The sequence below is a fragment of the Perca flavescens genome, chromosome 15 (genome assembly GCF_004354835.1).
Source record: "Perca flavescens isolate YP-PL-M2 chromosome 15, PFLA_1.0, whole genome shotgun sequence".
Classification (NCBI taxonomy): Eukaryota; Metazoa; Chordata; class Actinopteri; order Perciformes; family Percidae; genus Perca; species Perca flavescens.
Window position 1 is genome coordinate 8919141 of NC_041345.1, and position 21900 is coordinate 8941040.

General features: G+C 39.0%; 2 gene segments (V, D, J or C); both read left to right on the forward strand.

Moving 5' to 3' along the window:
- LOC114569119 (immunoglobulin gamma-1 heavy chain-like) overlaps positions 1-21900 on the forward strand; it is an 81877-nt gene that overhangs the window by 32303 nt on the left and 27674 nt on the right.
- LOC114569120 (Ig mu chain C region membrane-bound form-like) lies at positions 12503-21819 on the forward strand. The segment is given in 8 exon segments: positions 12503-12625; positions 12734-12773; positions 15103-15185; positions 16953-17258; positions 17932-18264; positions 18428-18760; positions 19292-19446; positions 20436-21819. Coding segments are annotated over 6 exon segments (1200 nt in total).

Consider the following 21900-nt stretch of genomic DNA (forward strand, 5'->3'; position numbering starts at 1 on the left):
TAAAAAGCTGTGGTAGTTTAAAAGACGTTTGACTGGCTCTAAGTTCTCCTCTGCAGGCTCTGCCCGAGGAGAGGAGCCAGGCGAGAAGAAGGTGGTTGCCAGCGGAGACCTGTGGACTGTCATTTTAACCTCTCACTCCTGTTCAGCCCTATTATTTTAGCTTGATTTTAGTTAGTTGTGCTTTGTTGCTTTCAATTTCTTTTAAGGAGGAACTCTTAGTTGTTTTATTCTTCTTTAAATAAAGTTCAAGTTCAAGTTTCAAGTTTATTGTCATATACAAATTAGTATGAAGTACCACAGCAATGAAATACAATGTGCCTTAGCACTCTCTCGGCACCACTCAATAATAACAATTTTAAAACATAATAGCATTTAAAAACATCTAGAATATCCAAACAAACAACCAAACCAAAACCAAAACCATAAACCAAAAAAAATACCTGGTTTTAACTGCTCTCCCCCAACATAAGGACCTGTTAATCTTTTATCTCAAATTTGAAACTTGGTAGTTTTAAGAGGTCCTAGGCTGTTTTATCTTTTCTCAGACAACATGGACTGATGGACTGATGAAATCATGCAAGCCCCGCATATTTTGTGCGGAAATCGGCAATTTATGCGGCGAAAGTGCGGCGTATTTGAAAAAATGCGGTGATGCATTGAATTATGCAATCGCATAATCACGTTTTTCTGGAGGGACTGATTAGTGAATATTGTAAACAATGAAAACGGCGAGTTCATGAGTTCGCCATTTGTAAGAGACACGAGAAAAGCTCATGAACGAGCATGTTGCTACCGGTTGCTACAACAACACAAACAAATTGTTGCTAGTCCGCATGTCCATCGTGACATCATGGGCCAGTCAATGCGGAAGATCCGAGCTCCATGTTTGCTTTATGCGCTTTTGAGTACTCTCATTGGAATGTATGAGGCTTCCCGTCGAGTGTGCGCTCGCCCCCGCTGTTTACACAGGGCGGGAGTGACTGGGCTCCGCCTACGGCACCTCTTGTGTGCAAGGTGTCAAAACTGTTATCCGAACTCGGGATAGCATGATAGCTTTTACCATGCCGGTAAGAGCCGGGGAAAGGCTGGCGAATTAGCCGTGTAGCCATGTGTTGTTTGTTGACATAGCAACAGAGAGCGCTACACGTTTCCCACTGTGAGAACCGAGTGCCCGGTCATCACAGCTCATGGTAGAGCGTGAGACCGAGAGAGCGGCACGCGCATGCCTGTGTCGACTGTTAATTCAGCAGCAGAGTTTTGTGCCAAACGTGGACCTGGTTTCGGGGAAAAAGTGGGCAGGGAGCCCCTTAAAAAATTGATTTCCGTCCTATTTTTAGGCATAAAATGTCACATAAATCAGGCAACAAATCCCTCTGGACAAACCTTCACAATATAGTTAGGAATATGACTGTAAAGTTTGGTGTTTGTAGGTGCTACAGAAGTGGAAAATCATCACGCCGAGTGTGAGAAAAAACTCATTTTGAGAAAATGGCCTTTAAAGATTTTTATGGCAAAATTCCACTAATTTCTATTGAAAGCCATGAATTACAGACAAAATATACTTTAGGTCCAAGTAAAATCCACACAGTCCAAAACTCATTATTGCTTCGTACATCACTGATCATAACATCCAAAACAACACATCAACATGGCCTTCAACTGAAGACCATTACATCACAAACTTCAAACTGACAAAACACAACCATTACACAGCCTAGTTCCCCCAAGTTAGTTTACAGTCTACATATCCATGCCATTACCTTAATGTAGGGCTCTCCTCCATCTCCTGCTGGTGACGTTTTTGGCTGTGTTTACACTTTTAAGGCTCCACTTTGCACTGGTGGAATGGACACTATTGGCTTTTGAGATCCTAACCATGTCGTCATCCTTCATTGCATTAACAGTCTGTGCTCTGAAGCCACAATTTCTCCATTACAGCCAGCATGGCAGAGGCACCCTCATTGAATGTAGAAATAGCAATACTGGCTGCAGCCTCAACCCTGCTTTTCCCCACAAAGACTGTTTTTGGACATTGGACCCATATGACCAAGTTGAGGCATGCGTTGGCATTCTGAGTGCCTCCATGCTGCACTGTCACTGGACATCCGGTGATACACAGGGATGAGCTTCTTATGGTGACCATTCAAAAGACCAATATTTAGAACATTGGAGAAAGCAATCAAAGTAGACAAAATTTTTATTTGACAGAGTATCTTCACACTGTCAGAGATACGAAGAAGAGACGGATCCTGACTAAATACAGGCTCAGTGACCAACTGGGTCAGACAGAGGTGCACTGGGAAGAAGTATCTTCACTAAGAGATTTACACCTTGGAAAAAAAGCCAAAAAAATTAACACCACAAAAGAAGCTGGTAGTCCTCCTAGGAAAAGGGACAGCAGCTCCACTGACAGCTAAATATGTATCTGCCTGCCACAGCCTGAGGGACTCACAACCACTTAGCATCCCAAAATTACAGATTTGTTTAGTATTTTATAGTAATTATAGTAGAATAGTATATATGTGACACCTACATATTTAAAGGGATATTTCACCATTGGAAAGATGAATATATCTTTAAATTTGGTCAATTATGTAGTAGAAATGTGAAAATGTTTTAGAAATTGGTTGCTTCTAGGCTGAGAAAAGCCAGAAAATGTGTTTTTGGCTCATGTGGATGAAAGACACCAAATCCCAGAATGCACTTGCTTCGCTGCTTTAGTGTCTACTCCAAAGCCACGCCTACCCTTTACAGACAGACAGAGTGAGGTGATCAACTCAACAAGTGTGTTTTATTGTCATTTCAACCATATACACGAAAAAACTTTTCACCGGGGCTCAAGTGGTGTTACACATTTAAAATATATAAAAACAACATTATATAAAAACGACATCCGAAACCGGCTAGCTACATTTTGTGCACACACATTATATGCTCCGAAAAGTTCAGCTAACACATAGCTACTAGCATTAGCTCTTGGTGGTATAAACATTGAGTATAAACACAGCCGTAAATTTGCGTGGGATGTAGAATGGTCGGCATTTTACAGTCACAAACTCCACCAGCGGTTAGCAGTTAGTTGGATACAAATCACCCCCTTTCTGCAACAGGCAGTCCGTGTTAACACAGCCCCCCTCCACTAGCTAGTCTTACCCGGTGACAGAGCAGTAGGCTGGATTGTCCGGTACAACAATATTTCCACAACAACAAAAAACAACAGTCTCTGAACTCGTGTTGGGAGTTTCGTTGAAGTTGGATGTAGTCCAGTTTGTTGTCCAATGAGCGGACACTTGCAAGCAGGATTGGTGGAACAGGTGGCCGGCTAGCGTTAGCTTTCCACCGGCACACTCGTTCATCGTTCCCCGCTGATGATGTCCCTTTACCGGCCAGAGGCATCGAGCAACACCACTGGTCTCCATAGCAGGCGAAGTATTCCGTCTGTAATAAAGTTTCCTTCATATTCTCCAATCTGTACCAATGTATCCTGGTGGTACACGTGTGCGGTAGTTTGAATGCACATAATAAAACATTGTTGTTCTAAAATTTCCTTCGGGATGAATAAATCTAGCGGTTTCTCCTGAGAAGCTAAGCGAGGATTCAAGATGGCTGACACTCGTTTTTTCCTCGGCAATCTCCGTAAAAAGCCGACAGTCCAACCCCCTTTGGGCTATGCGGAAGTAGCTCCTAGTACTGGCTGTAGTCCTTTGCCTCTGGGCAAAAAAGCCTCATATGACGCAAAAATCGTCATTTTGCGTCATCTGAGGCTTTTTTCCAGACCCACAATACAGAGATCTCCCCTCTCAGGTGGACATGAGGGAGGGAAGCAAGGTCATTCAAAAATACTACCGGGTTTCTACTGAGACAAAGCTTAATGCTAAATCGGTGAAGTATCCCTTTAATATATGACATGTAGGCCGTGAATATCTGTAAACTGCTTGGAGAGAGAGAGAGAGAGAGAGTCAGTCTGATTACCTCCGCTGTCTGAAAACTCCTGTTATCTGAACGACAGTTTACACATCAACGTACTATGTGAAGGAATTTCATCATCTGCTGTTTTAGTTTGTAATCCCGTCTTCTTGCTAATAACAATTGTTTTCGTCTTCTCTGAGGAGATTTTCGACCATTTTCGACGCACTTCTTTTGACATTCTGAACTACCGCGGAAATGTCAGAGCGCGTCACGTGACCATTCTAAGCGAATCACGTTGTCAGAAATTGTCATCAGCCAATGAGATTGCGCATTTAGAGTTAAATCCCCCCTTTTACTTTCACGATTGGTTGCTGATAAAAAGGAAATGACCATATTTGGATCCAACAGCATTGTATAGGAGAGAGAGAGCTTTCCAACGGTATATGTGATGACAGGGTGCAGACAGCGATCGCGGAGCAGCGGGATGATTTAGAACGTCAACTTTTGTTGAATTTAGGAGAAATCTACCGACGCAAACAGACAAAGTATAGTAAAATAAAGACCTAAATGTGTATTTTTTTTACTTTTTTTCACCACAAGTCTGAAAGAAGACATGTTAATAAAGACAAATAGCCCAAAATCTCAAAATTGACCAGTGAAAAAAAAAACGATGTTTTTGCCTTCCGTGTCTCACCTTAAAAAAAAACATCTTATAGTACCCCCAGCTTAACTGCTATCAACTTTTCATTAGGGGCTGAGCCCCCCCAAAGGTGAGCCCCAGCCATCAGTAGACCTGAACAAAAACCCCTCAGAGCCTGAACACTTGTAACATGAAGCCACCAGAGGAGGAGCCCTCAGACCACTAATGGTTTCAACACCAGCACACTGTATGACTGGCTTTTACGAATTCTGAATAAAAACAAGTAAACATCATGCTGCATGATATTTGATATATGATTTTATTTCTGACATAACCACACACATATGAAGGTAAAATATGTTGTGTATTACAGAAGAGTAACTTGTAAATGGATGAACTACAATAGTTTTCATCTTTTTTAAAGGATTTAGTTTTTTGCATTTTGTCACGTTTCAGTTCCTGAGCAGCTGTTTTCCTCTAAAAGGCTCCAAGTTTAACAACTGAAACCATTAAAAATCTTTTATTAAAAGCTGCAAAATATATTACTATTCACATGATTCTGGCTGCTGTCAATGTATTTATGTTTGCACCAAACACAGTCAGTAAGAAAATATATGAAAAAATAAATGCATATAGCAGCTACTACACAGCTTGGATCAGACAGCATGCAGGGAAAGGACTGGAGTGATTGTACATGGTGGTGTTGCATCCACCAAATACATAAATTCATAACATTGTTATTTCTTTTCGTTAACAATCTAAAATGTGTTTGTCAGAGAACCAATTTCCACAATTCCACCACTACCCCTAGTCTTGTCAAGAGAACCATCTGGAAGGGCTTTGAAACTGAACTTGCCATTCAAAACTCTTTTCTTTATCCATTTCTGATCAAAGGTTGTTTCTGCTAGCCACCCACAACATTACTGTACATCACTTCCTGGTTTCCCAAAACTAAAGAGCGTCCCGAGGCCCAAATCACAAAACGCGCATGCATTAATCCTACATCAAAAACAACTAGTGGTGTTAAAGCGTTTGTGTTAACTCTTTATTATGGAGTTAATTTTGACAGCCTTAGTTTAAATACTTGGAAGTTCAATCACTGATACATCATTGTCTGTACTCCCACACGACAGACTGAATTACACTTTTTAAAAGTTTTTAACATTAACCTTATTTAAGTAATTATAAATAAATACAGGTGAATTTTCTTCAGAATTTCATTTTTTGTTCTGAATTTTTGTAGTTTAAAAATCGATATTTGGTCTAATAATAGTGTGCACGAGCTTTATTCACATGAAAAAAGCAATTTTCTCAAAAATAACTTTAGGAGACATGAGATGTTGTTTACCTATCTCAAGCCGACATTGCATTGGAGAAACCTGAGAGTAAATAAACATATTCAAATGTTACAAAGTGGCTTACAGTAAAAAAAAAAAAAAAGGATTAGTAACATCAGGTTAAAAATGTGAAACAAAGTCAAAATGGTAAGAGATATGGTGAGATGATTTGTGCAAACACAAAATACAGTTAGGAGAAAGCCAAAAAAGGAGAAGAGAGATTAAAGTAAAGAGAGAAACAGACACAACAAAAAAGGATCCTAATTAAATTTAACAGCCACAGTTTTCATCAATTGAAATACTTTAAAATTAAAATCAATGATACATCATAATATGTATATCCTGTGTAATCTTCAAGTGATGGAATAAATTCATCTCACAACTTCATTTTAAAAGAATGTAATCTAACAGTAGAAATGAATCCTAAAAATCAGTGTCTCTTCCATAATATTATTTTTATATATATTTTTATATTTTTATTTTTATAATAGTGTTTAGGAAACATCATTGTGATGTAAATGAGTCAAACTACAAAAAAAAGTATTTTCATTAACTAACATGTATTTGTTCCACCTTTTATTTGTGAGAGATAAAGACCTGAAAATTTCATCTTCATTTTGATTTATTCAAATTTACTTTAGTCACCTGATTTACTATCATCAGTATGTAAATCAGCCTCATTGTGTGTAGCCTCATAAAGAAGTGAAGTGTGTGTGTGTCAGTGAGAGACAGAAGAGCTGACATCAGTTCAGCTTCAACATCAACATGTTCTCTGTAGCTCTGATACTGCTGCTGGCTGCTGGATCCTGTGAGGAGCTTTCAGTGGATTCACTCTAATACACACATTAGAAACCCTGAATAGTCAGATGAATGATGGAGATAATGTTGATTTGTGTTTCCACAGGTGTGAACAGTATTGATCTCATCCAGACAGACTCAATGGTTGTGCAGCCTGGACAGTCTCTGACCATCAGCTGTCAGGTCTCTGGTTATTCTCTGACTGATGACAGCTATGCAACAGGTTGGATCAGACAGAGTGAAGGAAAACCAATGGACTGGATTTCCCATCAGTGGGGTGGAGGTAGCCTTCCTCAAAATGATGCTCTGAAGAACAAGTTCAGCTACAGCAGAGACACTTCTGCTCTAACAGTGACTCTAAAAGGACAGAATGTGCAGCCTGAGGACACAGCTGTGTATTACTGTGTACGTTACCCCACAGTGATACAAACCACCAACAGACCTGCACAAATACCCAGCAACCAGCAAGACTCAACCACACACATGTTCTAACTCTGAACATTAATAAAGACAGCACTCTTTGCAGCGTTAATAACCATTAATGGTTATGGAGTTATTTTTTCCTGTCCAATGCAATGGGATAGAAAATAACATCTAAAAATTAATTTTAAACAGCTGCTATATATCTTCACGAATAGGATGTAAATTTCCCGTCTGGTATTTCGTCTGCTGTAGATGAAAAAAGCTCTAAACTGCTACACCGTGAGTTAACTATCATCGTAGAACATTGTAGTTTATTTCCCATTATTTTCTTTAAGTCGATAAATCAGTTTCATATTTCACAGTTTCCTCTGCTGTTGTAGAGATACTCTACTTATGGAAATGTATCTGTGTGACATGTTCCCATTTTAAACCTGTAGAGGGAGGTCTATGCAAACTCTTCCTCTCTTATAAACACACCATCAGCAACTTGTACCAGAAAACTGGGACAGTTTGATATATTTCTGAAACACTCAGATCAGAGCACTGAATTACGACTGTTTCTCCCAGAATGGAAAATATCATTATCTGGAGTTTGTTAATTATAGTTACTATTAATGGTGAGAAAAAAATAATTCTGCTTTACTTCTTTGATTTACAAGTTTGTTGGATGATTATCACAATTTCTTTACTTACAGGAGTTTGGAGTGAGATCAAACTGGACCAGTTTGAAAAGACCTGGAGAGACAGTGAAGATGTCATGTATCATATCTGGTTATAGCATGACAAGCAACTATCTTCACTGGATACGACAGAGACCAGGAGAAGCTCTGGAGTGGATTGGGAGGATGGATACAGGTTCAAACTCTGCTAGATATGGCAGCTCCTTTCAAAGCCGTTTCATCATGACTGAAGATGTTCCCAGCAGCACTCAGTACCTCGAGGTCCAGAGCCTGACAGCAGCAGATTCTGCTGTTTACTTCTGTGCTCGAGAAGACACAGTGACTGAAGACAGTGGAGCAGCTGCACAAAAACCTCCACAGACAACAAACAGCAATGTGATCTTAATGACAAAGCACTTGATATATTTTCATTATATTTCTATATATTTTACTAGTACTTGTGAGAAAATATTTATTCTCTTCATGATGTTACATCACTTAAAGTATTAGACAGAGTTTCTTCAATTGTCAAAGCATTATCTACTGTAATACTAAATTGCCAAAGTCAAGTATAAACCATAATGTTAGTAATATAAAATAAAATGAGTAAAATGACAATAACATAATTGTCAAAAATGATAGTAGATGTTGATCTGAATGAAATTGTATATGATTATAAATACTCCATGTGCTGCCTATTGTTCTGTAAATGACTAATGAGAAACAGAGCCTTGATAACAAGATAAATTATGATTTAACACATTTTAATAAACCTTGTATGTATGTTAATGTTTCAGACTTCATTTAAATGTGGTTGTGTTGTTAATACTGAAACATTTTACACAAATTAAAACTTGTCAGACAAACATTAAAACAGCTGACTTGGAGGGTTGACTCTGACTCAGTTTCATTAAATATCTCCAGTCCAGATGTTTCCTCCCTGTGAGGAGGAGTCGATGCAAAACTCAGATATCTTCACCTCTACTTATCTGAGTGCAGAGAGGAGGACAGAGAACAGTGGACACACAGTTTAACATGATGGACTATAGGACAGGACTGCTGCTTTTAACTCTCTGCTGGACAGGTGAAGATTTTCATTGATCTTAATTTAACATAGCTTTTATTGTTGTCATAATCTTTTTCACTTGATGTTTTTTATCCTCTTGACAGGTGTTGATGGTCAGACTCTGACAGAATCTGAACCAGTGATTAAAAGGCCTGGAGAATCCCACAGATTGACCTGTACAACATCTGGATTCACATTCAGTAGCTACAGGATGGCCTGGATCAGACAGGCCCCTTGAAAAAGGACTGGAGTGGATCGCGAGCATCTACAGTACTAACATCTACTACTCCCAGTCAGTCCAGGGGAGATTCACCATCTCCAGAGATGACTCCAGCAGTAAACTCTATCTGCAGATGAACAGTCTGAAGACCGAGGACACAGCAGTGTATTACTGTGCCCGACAGATACAGTGAGAGATGATAATATGAGAGTCATACAAAAACTACTTCCTCTATTTACAATCACCACTGGGATCATATAGTTGACTCAGTATTACTTTTTTTGTGCCATACTGGTGCTAAGTACACAAGTACCACAAGTACAGGTGTGGCGCCAGGTTTTGATGCTAATATGTTCATATTGAATATATGTTGTTCATAGGACCCTCCCCCCTATACAATTTAGAACAGTTTAGTTTCTCGGCTATTCATTATTTTCGTTATTTTAAAGCGCCCATATTATGCTCATTTTCAGGTTCATAACTGTATTTTAAGGTTGTACCAGAATAGGTTTACATGGTTTCATTTTCAAAAAACACCATATTTTTGTTGTACTGCACAGCTCTCTCTCACTGCTGCAGATCCTCTTTTCACCTGGTTTCTGTTTTAGCTACAGAGTGAGACCTCTTTTCTTCTTCTTCTTCTGTACTATCTTTGATTGCACTCGCACATGCTCAGTAGCTCAGATGTAGAACATGTCAGCTAGCTAACTCTAGAGACAGTAAAAGAAAGCCTGTTTCTCCAACTTTGGTCAGTTACAAGGCAGGATTAGCTGGGAGACTTCTAAATGAGGGCGCACATGTAAGTAGTTCTTTTGTAGATTATGGTGAACTTGTGTGTGTTGTAGCAGTGCTTTGCTATCAAGAATGACGTAGCATGCTAGCGTTAGCATTAGCATGCTAACGCTACGAGCTAACGGTTGCGGTTAGCCAGCTCATTTCGGACTGTGACGTCACAGTCCGAGCCGATTTTGAACAGCTCACTAGGAGACTGAAGGCAGGACACATTCAGAAACCGTATCTCACTCAAAACAGCATGGATGGATTTTTTTTTCAAAGTTTGTATGTGTGTGGAAGCACCAGAGACACAAAAGAACACCCCAAATCCCAGAAAAAGTGTTTTTTTCATAATATGGGCACTTTAAGAGGCATGTAGTTACAGCAAGAAAGACGGTCTAGCGGTGTTGCACTCCTCGCCACTAGGCGGCGACATTGACCAGTAAATGGCAGAGTGAACTCTAGGGGCAGAACTAACGTGAGTTTGACTTAGTTTTGCAAAAGCGTCTGTTAAAGCCATTAGGCTTGTGGAAACTACAGTGCAACTTATATTGTCTTTCCTCTGTTAACTACAGGTAAATAACAGTATGAATCAAATCATGATAATATTTTAGTAACTCAGCGAATAGCCTTCTTGACGTGTGTTGTAGTAGTTTAAAACGTTAGCATCACACACGCTAGCACTACTGTTAGCTAGCTGGTTAAGTCCGTCTATATCTGTTAGGGCGCTGACACACTAAACCGATAATCGTCCATCGGACAGTCTGGCGAGGTCGGCGACTCGAGTCTGTTCGGTGTGTCCCGTGCCGTCGTCAGTCTGGGGGGCTGTCGGCGTTCATTTTGGCCCACCTGACATTTTCGGTCGGAGGCAGGGCAGTCGGGACTCACCCGGAAATGGCGAGCAGAATGAGGTGACTAGAGTCTCTCAAAATCTGATGAAAATCTTTTAAACTGACCTTTGTTGATCTGAAATGAAGACCGATCCAGCAACTGCACGGCCTATTTCTCGCTTAAAATCTTTTCAGAAACATGTTTCAGTGAACTATTTTAGTACAATATGAGATCGTATTCTGAACAAGCCGCCATGACAGTCTGGCTTTGAATTTCCGGAGAAAACAAACCCATGTGACGCGTTCGTCCAATCAGCTGCCGGTTTTAATTTTTTTGGGCAACAGTACAGATTAGCGCCGCCTGCTGTTATGGAGACGTATTACGTCTCTTCTCTTTGGCGTGTTCTGTGGCACTTTTTGGACCAACTCCGGGAGACTGATCAGTTTTCTGCCGACGGTTGGCCGTCTGGTTGGTATGTAACTGCCATTAGGCTAACGTGGTGTGTGAGCAGTTATGATTAGGTTCCTTTTTGTTATTCAATGCCAGATGTTTCAAATGGATATCTGAATATAATCTGTTAAATTGATGTGTTTAGAATCACTGTATAGTATGTAGCTGGGGCAGCTGTAATGATGCAGTGTATTTTGTGTTCAAATGAGAATGTGCTGAGGGATATTTTGGTTTTATTATTGTATTTAGTTTTGCAAAATTAGGTTTGTGGAAACTACTGTGCAACTTACAGTCTTTCTTCTGTTAATTACAGAAAATTAGTTTTTTTAAATTAAAATATGTGGAACCAGATTCATCCTTCTGTCATCAATCTGCACCTGCTACACATGCATGAAGATCATGCAAGAATCACCATTTTGGTAGCATTTAAAAATAAAAAACTTTCACATGATGTTCAGATTGTACACAAGTTTTTTCATGAAAAAGACAGAATGACATAACCAATTTTACACCAAATCCTGGAATTCACACATTTTACAGCCATTAAAAGGAAACATCAACAAACCAAAACCTTGTTGCCATTTAGTCTCTTTCAGTTTTAAAATAACTCTGACTTGAAAGATTGTTTTTGTCTGTTCATAGATCTTAGCAAAAACTCTTCCTATTATGAAAGAAGTTATATCTGCAGATGAATATACAAAATCCTACAGAACTTAATGGACTTATAGAGCACAAATGTCTGAAATTCTTAATCTTTGACGGTTAACCTTTACAAGTTGAAAGTATATGTTCACACCTTGTGATGCTTCAGAATTTAACACCGGGGCAGAATCATGAAAGTTTATTAGAAACCAAAAAATGGCAACTGATTTCCACAGGGCTTCAATAACAAACAAATCTTATTGGGTGTCACAAGTGAGTTATCGTTCTCTAATGTTTAAAAGTAGCTACCATTCCTGTTTTAAAACTCTAGAGGGCAGACAAGGACTGGCTTTAACACGTATCCCAGTGACGTCCATATACAGGAACAAAGACAGGGAAGAAAAGCAATACATGTTATATTTGATGTTCTCCTCCTAATGATGATCTGTTACCAACTTTTCTGCCACAAAGTGACCGTAAACCATCACAATGCCACATCCAGGTGTGCTGGGCACCACTGATCCACTGATTGTAGCTTATCGTTTAAATATAATCAATCAGATGACATTGTCCTTAAATTATTGTTGTGGTAATGTTGATACCCAAGTTACTCATTGTTAAACAGCAGTTAAAAATGTGCAAACTAATATGGACACTTCCTGTTCAGTACACATTCATTCTAGTTTCACCAAAGAAGATGTTAGATTAAGTCCAGTCCAGATGTTTCCTCCCTGTGAGGAGGAATCGATGCAAAACTCAGATATCTTCCACCTCTACTTATCTGAGTGCAGAGAGGAGGACAGAGAACAGTGGACACACAGTTTAACATGATGGACTATAGGACAGGACTGCTGCTATTAACTATCTGCTGGGCAGGTGAAGACTTGTACCACCTTTCTTTTGACGCTAATTTAGTTGTAAAAATATATATATATCTTGGTATGTTGTTTGGCTCTGTTCTGATCAAACTGCTTTTCTCTCCAGGTGTTTGCAGGTGTGCATTCTGACTGAGTCTGAACCAGTGGTAAAGCGCCCTGAAGAATCCCACAAACTGACCTTTACATATGCAGGAATATCAGATAACGATAGTTACGTTATGGTAACTTCAGATTCTATGAGTATAGGCGTAGCCCTCTAAGCCACGCGCATGCGCAGTCGTGAAGATTTTCTTTCCCGCCCTTGCGTGCCGCACGGGCTTCAGCTACGTCCGCAATTACTGTATAAAAACAGGGCGGACCCGTTGCTCTGCTCTCAACATCAGCTTTTTCTTCAGCTAATGCAATAGGAGCAGGTGGCCCGAATCTTAGAGGGCTACGCCTATACTCATAGAATCTGGAGTTACCATAACGTAACTATCGTTCTATTTCGTATAGGCTTCGCCCTCTAAGCCACGCTATGGGTTAGGGCGAAGCTGATGTAGTCAATGCCACCTGCGACAGATCCCACAAGTGGAACATAGACTTAACTGTTTTCCCTTACTGTCACTTTATGTGCCGCCATGGCAACGACCTGTTAGCTGGCTGAAAGCCCAAGCCGAGAATGCAGGCGTGCATGATTGATGAGGGAAATACATGATTGATAATTATGGGGCGCCCAAGTTCCTCCCAGACACCCAGAGTAGGGGGGAGGGGAGGGGGCAGAAGAAAACATAAAGCGGCACATGTCGTGATTGTATAATAGTGACAAAAACATATAATATATACAATTATGTATACGACGGGGCCTCATTCGTCGTTGTGAGAAGGGAGGACCGAGTGAGTCAGGGAGGGCTCAGACACATCCCGCAAATAGAAGCGGATGAAAGGGCATGGAGATGCCCAAGAGGCCGCAGCACAGATTTCGGCCACTGACATGCCTCTGAACAGGGCTGTCGATGTAGACAGAGCCCGTGTAGAATGTGCCCGAATGCGTTATAGGCCTGGGTGATAGCCTCGCACAGCCAGTGGGACAGGCGTTGTTTCGACAGGGCCGCCCCTTGGGAGTGTTCCCTGTAGTTAACAAACAGCTGCTGTGTCCGCCTTATGTCCGCCGTGCGTAAAACATACTGTGATAACGCACGCACCGGGCACAATCTGTGAGAGGCCTCCTCCGCGTCGTTGTTATGAGGCGGGGGGAAAAAACCCTGGAAGGAAAAAAAACTCTCGACCGAAAGGAATTTGTTAAACTTTTCGGTGTGAAGGAAGGGTTGGGCTGTAGGGTGGCTGCGCTCCCGTCCCCTCTGATTGAGAGACAGGACGGCGAGACTGACAGCGCACATAAGTCGCTCACTCGCTTGGCTGATGTCAGTGCAAGGAGGAGCGCCGTTTTTAGAGACAGCAACCTTAGAGGGGCTTGTGCCAGGGGCTCAAAAGGGGGCTTCCCCAGAGCTCGGAGTACCAGGGTCAGATCCCATTGGGGCGTGAGAGAACGCACGGCAGGTTTCTGCCGTCGGGCCCCTTTCAAAAAACGTTTAACTAGGGGGTGCGCAAAAACCGTTCTCTCCCCATATTTCTCAAATATCTTACAAAACATTTTAATAAATATTTGAAAAAAAATAAATAATAATAATTATTATATATTTGTAACCAATATAGTTTTTTTTACTATTATAGATTATTCAGTGCCACAGTTCAACACATTTTCATGAACAGTTTTTGGATAAAAAATTTGTATTGTGGACTGAATAAAAGGATGTTGGCCAACCTTTATTGGCATGGTGTTCCATCAATATATTAAATGTTTTTTTTTATGTTAAAAAAATACAGTTTTTCATATTCAAATACATACATAAGTCATGTCATGGTATATCAATGATAAATAAAACTAAACAAAATTGAATTTAAAACTTTGATAAACTGAAAAAAAATATGTTTAATGCAAAACCTTAAGTATAGTTATGATGATTAGAATATTTTACCCACTGCTGATAATACAGGCCCCCTTCCCTCCAGAGCAGGAAACAGTGTTTGGTTTTTGTATTAGTGTTTATCACAGTGATGGGTGGGGGGTGGTTGGGGCACTGAGATATAGATCCATACAAAAACCTAAGAGCAATAAACTAACGCTCTCCCATTCTTGTAATGAAAAAAAAAGCTGAGGACTGAATATTTCCTACTGAAATATGAGGTAACTATTGTGTTTATCATTTTTAATGAGCAGATTCATGATTAAAAGTTAGTAAATTAGTAGTTTAAAGTCAGAGTTGGTGCACAGACATAATTGTCATCTTGCAGTAAATCTTAACTTTAAGAGCTGATTAAGAATCAGCACAAAACACATGCTCCCAGGATGATATCAGGGGATAATGCTGATCACAATGTATGTGTTCTTTAGTCACGTTATGAGGTTTTCACACATTATTTTTGGTATGTCAGGTTTTTGATCCAGCAATGAGTGGAGATGCAGCACTGTGATGCTTTTGACTACTGGGGCAGCGGGACTGAAGTCACAGTAACAGGTAAGTCACATTTTAATCAATATCTTATTAGTCAGAAGATTATTTTTTAACATTTTAATGTGATTATTGGTGCTAGAGAAGTTTTACTTATAGTCCTATGTTTAGGTTTATTTTGATGTTGGACACACTAGAAAACAGAGCAGACAGATGTTTTTAACGCAGCTGTTTCTTAGAAAGCATTTGAAAAACTTCCTCTTAATGCAGATGGTGGTTTGAGTTAATCTTGTAATTGATTCAGCTGGATTGTAATTGGTGTTGATGAATGTTTGCATCTTTTTATTCACATTACTATTCAATACATGTTGTAATACCGTGGATATTAATCACCATACCGTACCTGAATTTCTTATAGAAAGAGTCACCGTAAATCTGAACATAGGCGAAAATATTTGTGCATTTAATTACTGGGTCAGTATGTGTTTCAATTAAACAACTGAACAAATATGTATTTAAGTACATACTATTACATAGTATGTAGTATCTATTTATAGTTTCATTTGAAACACCAAAGCGACAACTGACTTTTAAAAGACTGTATGCATCATTTGCATTGTAGGTTCAAATGTTAGTAATCTCTTTTAGTTTTAGAGGAATTCTTTTTCATCGAGTGATTTTTAATTCTTCCAGACAACTTTTCTAGGTTTTCAGATTTAGCGTTAAACCAAAAGGAGCAAATAATGCTCATCAAAAATCATATTTTATGTTCATAATTTTACTATTTAAAAGTCTTGATTCCAAAAACGTTTAGTGGTTTTTATTTTATATGTTGTATTAACCCACTCAGCTCGTCTGTCATAACAGATCGTTTTGCTTTTGAAAAAAAGAAGATAGAATTGTCTTTATCTTTCTTGTGCAAACACAGTCATAGTTGGTAGTGTGCATTGTGATAACATTATTATTTAATCATTATTTATTCCTTCATCAGTTACTATTTAATATAAAGATATAAAGATAAACATTAAGATAAACCAGACACAATGGTAAAGAACAATTTAGGTTCCAGTTTGGGAAATGCTCAAATTCTCCAACAATGAGCGGCATTTTAATATTCACAATAATGCTGATTTTGTAGCCGCAGGTGGTAGTTATAACGATAACAAAAAGCATTTTTTAATTTTAGACCTGATTTTTAAAAATGTATTGAGTTAGTTTACAATTTCATGGTTATATCACCAGTTAAAGTTATTTGTATCATTATTTATTTAATATTTATTGATTTAACTTTGGGTCTCTATATTTCAATTATGTGGTTTAACAATTTAACCAATCATTGGCTTTTAGATTAACAATTGATTATCTGTGTTAATGTATGCACATTTGTATTCATAGGATTTTAAAATAAAAAAATCTCCTATTTGAAAGATTTTAAAACGGTTCCCTTTGGTTCTGTGCAAAACAATCAACTGTTGGTTGTGTTGCACACAGCTTCCACCCAAAGAGTATACCAGCCATGGCAAAAATGCTTTAAATTGATACATTACATTTCACAAAACAGTGCGGTATTAAACATTAGTGCCATTGTATAAGCTCCGATCCAGCCTGTTTGTCTGTGTGCTGAACAGAAAAAAGAAAAAATCACTAGGACATTATTTATTAAAACATTTAATCATTGAAATAATTTTTTTAGGCAGATGTTATTGTCCTCAGCTTCATCATGCAATGTTGTGCAATATATTTAAAATGAACCGTTAGACAAGCTATTGATCATCTGTGTTCTTTAATTGACCTTTATTGGTATTTACATGTTTTGACTCAACTGTTTCACAGAAACTACAACGGCTACAACATCCCCGACTCTGTTCCCTTTGGTTCAGTGCAATCCTGGGGCTGCAAATCTAGTCACTGTTGGCTGTCTTGCACAAGACTTCTACCCAAAGAGTCTTACTTTCCTGTGGACCGATGCCAGTGGGACCACACTGACTGCAGATGTACAATATCCTCCAGCTGAGAAAAACAACAAATATACCGGAGTCAGTTCGCTCAAGATACCAAAATCTGAATGGGATTCAAGGGGTCCTTATAGTTGTTCTGTGACTCACCCTGGAGGCCCCAAAACCGTGCAACTATTAAAAGGTATGTGATTTTTTTTTTATACTTATCATGACTCTTATGTGGGTCCACCTGCATCATCTTATTAATCTTGTTTTTTTACGAAAATGTTCAATAATAATGTCTGTTTCTCACAGCCCACTCTCACTCAAAAGCGTACAAATAACACGGGTTTAACACAGGACTTTCACTTGGGAGATCGGGGTTTGCGTCCCGCGTGTGGTGATTTTCAGCCTTTTTGTTAAGTCGTTTATTTTTTTTGGTTATGTGCTGTGTTTTTGTGACTTTCTTGTGTTTTTTTTTGTTAAGCCTTCCCCAATGTTTCTTCCCTAAACCCAACCGTTTATTAGTGTGTTTTTGTGACTTTCTTGTGTTACTAAAGCCTTTCCCTGCATTCCTTTCCTAAACCCAACCATTTTGGTTTTTTTTGTGTGACACTGTTCCCGCGATAACACAGAACGTGGCGACATGAGCCGCGTGCATATAAAACGCACCGGTCTCCCTTACTTCAATTGGAGCGCTCCGCGTATATAATGCACGAAGAATTTAACTTTGGCGTACACATTGCACGTTTGTAAACCCGTGTTATTTGTACGCTTTTGAGTGAGACCGGGTTGGTTTCTCATGTATTTTACATTCAAAATTCTAAAATGAATAATTACACACTAATGCTTTAAAATGGGTATGTTTATTTCAGCTCCTTCAGCTCCTACTTCCCCAACCATAAAGCCCCTAGTGCCACCAAAAGTGGAACTGAAGCAAGTCTCAAGTGTCAAAGAAATCTTTAGCAACAACCAGGCAGAGTTTAAGTGTATCATCACTGGACAGGACCAGAATGTTGTAAATCAAATTAAAATCACTTGGCAAATCAATGGAAACCCTGTGACCAACAACATCCCAACAACACAGTCGGGAGTCAGCACAATGACTCTTGACCGCACTGAGTGGATGAGAAACAACAACGTGCGCTGTTCTGCCACGAAAGACGATATGACACTAGCTAGTCAAGATCTGACTTTCCGCAAAGGAGGTATGTTACTGAGTGTCTTTGATGGAGACATATTAGTAGAACAGTGACCTGTAAGTCTGGGGAGGCCGCAAACTTACACACACACACACACATCATTATCGATGTATAGCAAATGTAAAAACCTAAATATGAACATCCTTGTTAAACCGAGTATCTCTTTCAGATGGGAGCAAGCCAAAAGTAACAGTCCACATCCTCCCAGATGAGGACATCATCGATGAGGTCACTCTGGTGTGTCTGGTTTCCAATCCGGTGCAGCAGGATTACTACATCACCTGGTCAGAACATACTGGAAATAAACAATCCAGCTATACTGATGGCATTAACTTCCCCCAAGTGAATACCCAACAAAGATACTCAGTTGCAAGTATTTACACCACCACCAAAGAAAAGTGGAACAACTTCACCATGTTCTCCTGCCACGCATTTCCTGGTAGTGGCGAAGAGTCTACTATATCCAGAGATGTGTCTAAGGCCATGAGTAACTCCATTGAATGTGAGAAATAGTAAATTCAGCTTTAAATGTGGCAATTTGTGCTAATGTGTTGTTCTGTCTCTGTGTGTACTCTCTGTCATGAGAACCTGTCTTTGTGATTGTAAAACGGTCCATTTACTATTGTTTGTCATACTGTGTTTCAATCTGTCTACGTCACATTGTCTAACAGCTTGAGAAGTGTGCTGACTTTCAAATAAATGTTGCATGGAGACACTTTTGTTACACGTTTATGAATGACTTCAATATTTTAAACAATCTATATATGAGTAATTTTCAATGATATCTTACAGTAGTACTGTATAATACTACACTGCTCCACTGGATTAGGATCCACACTTTATATGTGATCAAAGTGAATAATGCTTGATTTCAGTTCCTGAGCACAATTCAAGAGAGAAAAATGTCTTATGTGCTATCTTATTAAAAACCTCTCTCTCACACACACACACACACACACACACACACACACACACACACACACACACACACACACACACACACACCTAACTGCCTATGCCTTCCTCTTCTTAGATTTGACTCCAGAATCAAATCTGAGTTTTGCTCTGAGCTGCACAGATGATGCCTTTGAGGAGGAAGAGTACAGCAGCCTTTGGTCCACAGCCTTCTCCTTCATAATCCTCTTCATATCCTCTCTTCTCTATAGCATGATATTCAGCATGGTCAAGGTAAACATGCAGGCTTCCTCTAAGTTGTACTAAAGACTGAATGTAATACAGGATTTATACATTACAGTTTGACCAAGTACTTTACAAGTTAAAGCCCAGTCATGTAAATAAAACTCAAGCACATAAAGGAAAGGATATTTTTAACCTACTCATCTTTGAACAGTTTTTCTGTGGTTGCGGTAGCTAATTTCCATCTTCACAAACAATAATGTGCAAGAGAAGAAAAGACTCTAAATTGCCCGGATATTATCAGTATAATATGGGATTCCCCTGTAATAAAAACGATTGCATCCATTTTGCAAAATAAAATAAGACATAAGAAATGAGAATAAAAAATAAAAATAAAATATGTAATTGATTGTAGGCAATTTCTGAAAAGTTAATTGACACCAAATGATTCTTTTTGCTGGTAAATTGCTCTGACTATAACAAACCTGTAATATTAAAGGTTTATTGTGTTGATTTTAATGGACACAATTACACTGTAAAAACTGCATCCCTTTTAGAGTTTATTGGAGAGAATAGGCATGGCCAATGAGCTCAGGTGTGACTGATCACAATGAGCATCAGCTGAATGAAGAGCCCCACCAAACACAGAAAATGTGTTGGTTTCTGTGTTTCTAAATGCTGCAATAACCATACTAGTATATTAGCGATTTATTAAATTTAACAGAAATGCCATCTTTAAGTAAGTTTAAGTACATAGTTATGTACTGGTATGAGGATAAACCTTTTTATGCTACTGTTAAAGTTGTTAAATTTTTTTTATTAAGAACCAATAATCTAGTCCAATAGTTTATATACTGTAGCCAAATCTGCTGGCCAACTATCTATTATTATTGAAGTATTGAAAACACAGAGATCATGAGTGTCAATTATAGGCTGGGTTAAACTCCAGATTGAAGTGATCAATCAAACCTTACCACTATTTATCTGTATTTGAGCAGTGAATACATATTTTTTAATTGTTTGTGTGTTTGTTTTTTCAGATGAAGAGAACATAAAGGATGAGATGGATGCAAAGCATGATGACGACAGGTCTTCTTGTTTTTTGTCTTTTTTATCTAATATTAAAATGTACATAATCGATAATCTATCCTATTTTTGCCAAATAGAAATGGTCATCATATATAATGGTTAAATCATTGAAAATGGATTTCTCTGTAACCTGTAAAAAGAAAAAAGAAAATTGCAATTCTTAATTATTTACTGTGTATGAATCAGGCTCATGAACCATTTGTACAGCCATGAAAAGTAACGCAGTGTAATGTATTCCACGTACGTTTTGCTGTATGCACCACATTGACTGCTGCTGTATAAGAGCGCTGTGGAACCGGTGGATGGGTGGCTCATAAAACACAGTGCTTTCATGTCAGGGAGAGGAGTTCACTTCCAGGGGAAAACAAAAGACTTTCACCCAGGAAACACATGTTCATTCCTCAGGAGTGTTTTAATCCAAACCACAATCTTTTTCCTAAACCTAACAAGTGGTTTTGGTGCCCAGCCTTAACTGTGGATGCCACATTAAGCTCACTTGTTGTTGGCTAAACTTAACTGCCACGGCCCCTTAAAGGACCATCATCTTGTGTGCCCTATAGCCGGCTCCCAGTAAACTTTTGTCAGCTAAACCATAGATCATATAATAGTAATGGAGAAACCGTCTAGGCCTAAAAAAATGAAGCCAATGCAGAAGTGTGTTAAACCTGCATTCTATCTACTTAAGGGAGTAACTTAAGGGAAAGTTTGCCAGTTTTCTGTACTGTCTTACATGCAGATGGATGGCGGCAGTTGCCTACCCAGAGGTCCGTGTTTACCTGCTGGTAAATCTCCACTGGATGACTCGTTTCAGAAGGGTTGGAAATCAGCAACTTTCCCTCTTTAGCGTTTAGCTTAGCGCCCTTACAACAATAAAAAACACTGGATTGGCCGCATCATCCTTCCCCGCTTACCCTCTCGTCAAAAATCGCCACATCCGGTAGCAAAAAACACAAGAGCTTGTGTCTCCACACTCGAGGCTTCAAAACGGCAGTCCATAAAGTAATGGGTGACGTCACAGATGGTACGTCCTCTATTATATATGTCTATGGGCTAAACTCAACTAGCAGCAGCCACTGGTACAAGCAACAGCTCACAGAGCTCTGTAGCCGGCGTCTCACCTAATTTCATAGGATGTCATGGTGTGCATTCATTTTTGTACGATATCCTATGAACCCGTTCATTAGAACGTGTTGCATGAATACATGTTCCAGCATTGGGTACTGTTGTTTCATTATGATAAGGAAGTTATTGATTACTTTACATTTTTAGTGCCCTAAAAATGTATTATTGAAGTATAGCATTGATTTTTCATTGACACGTAAATAACAAATAGACATTCTGTATGTGGCTATTTCATAGTTTGACTATAAATCTTCACTTTTTATGTTTGGTAATGTTGTTGATCATATTTGCTTT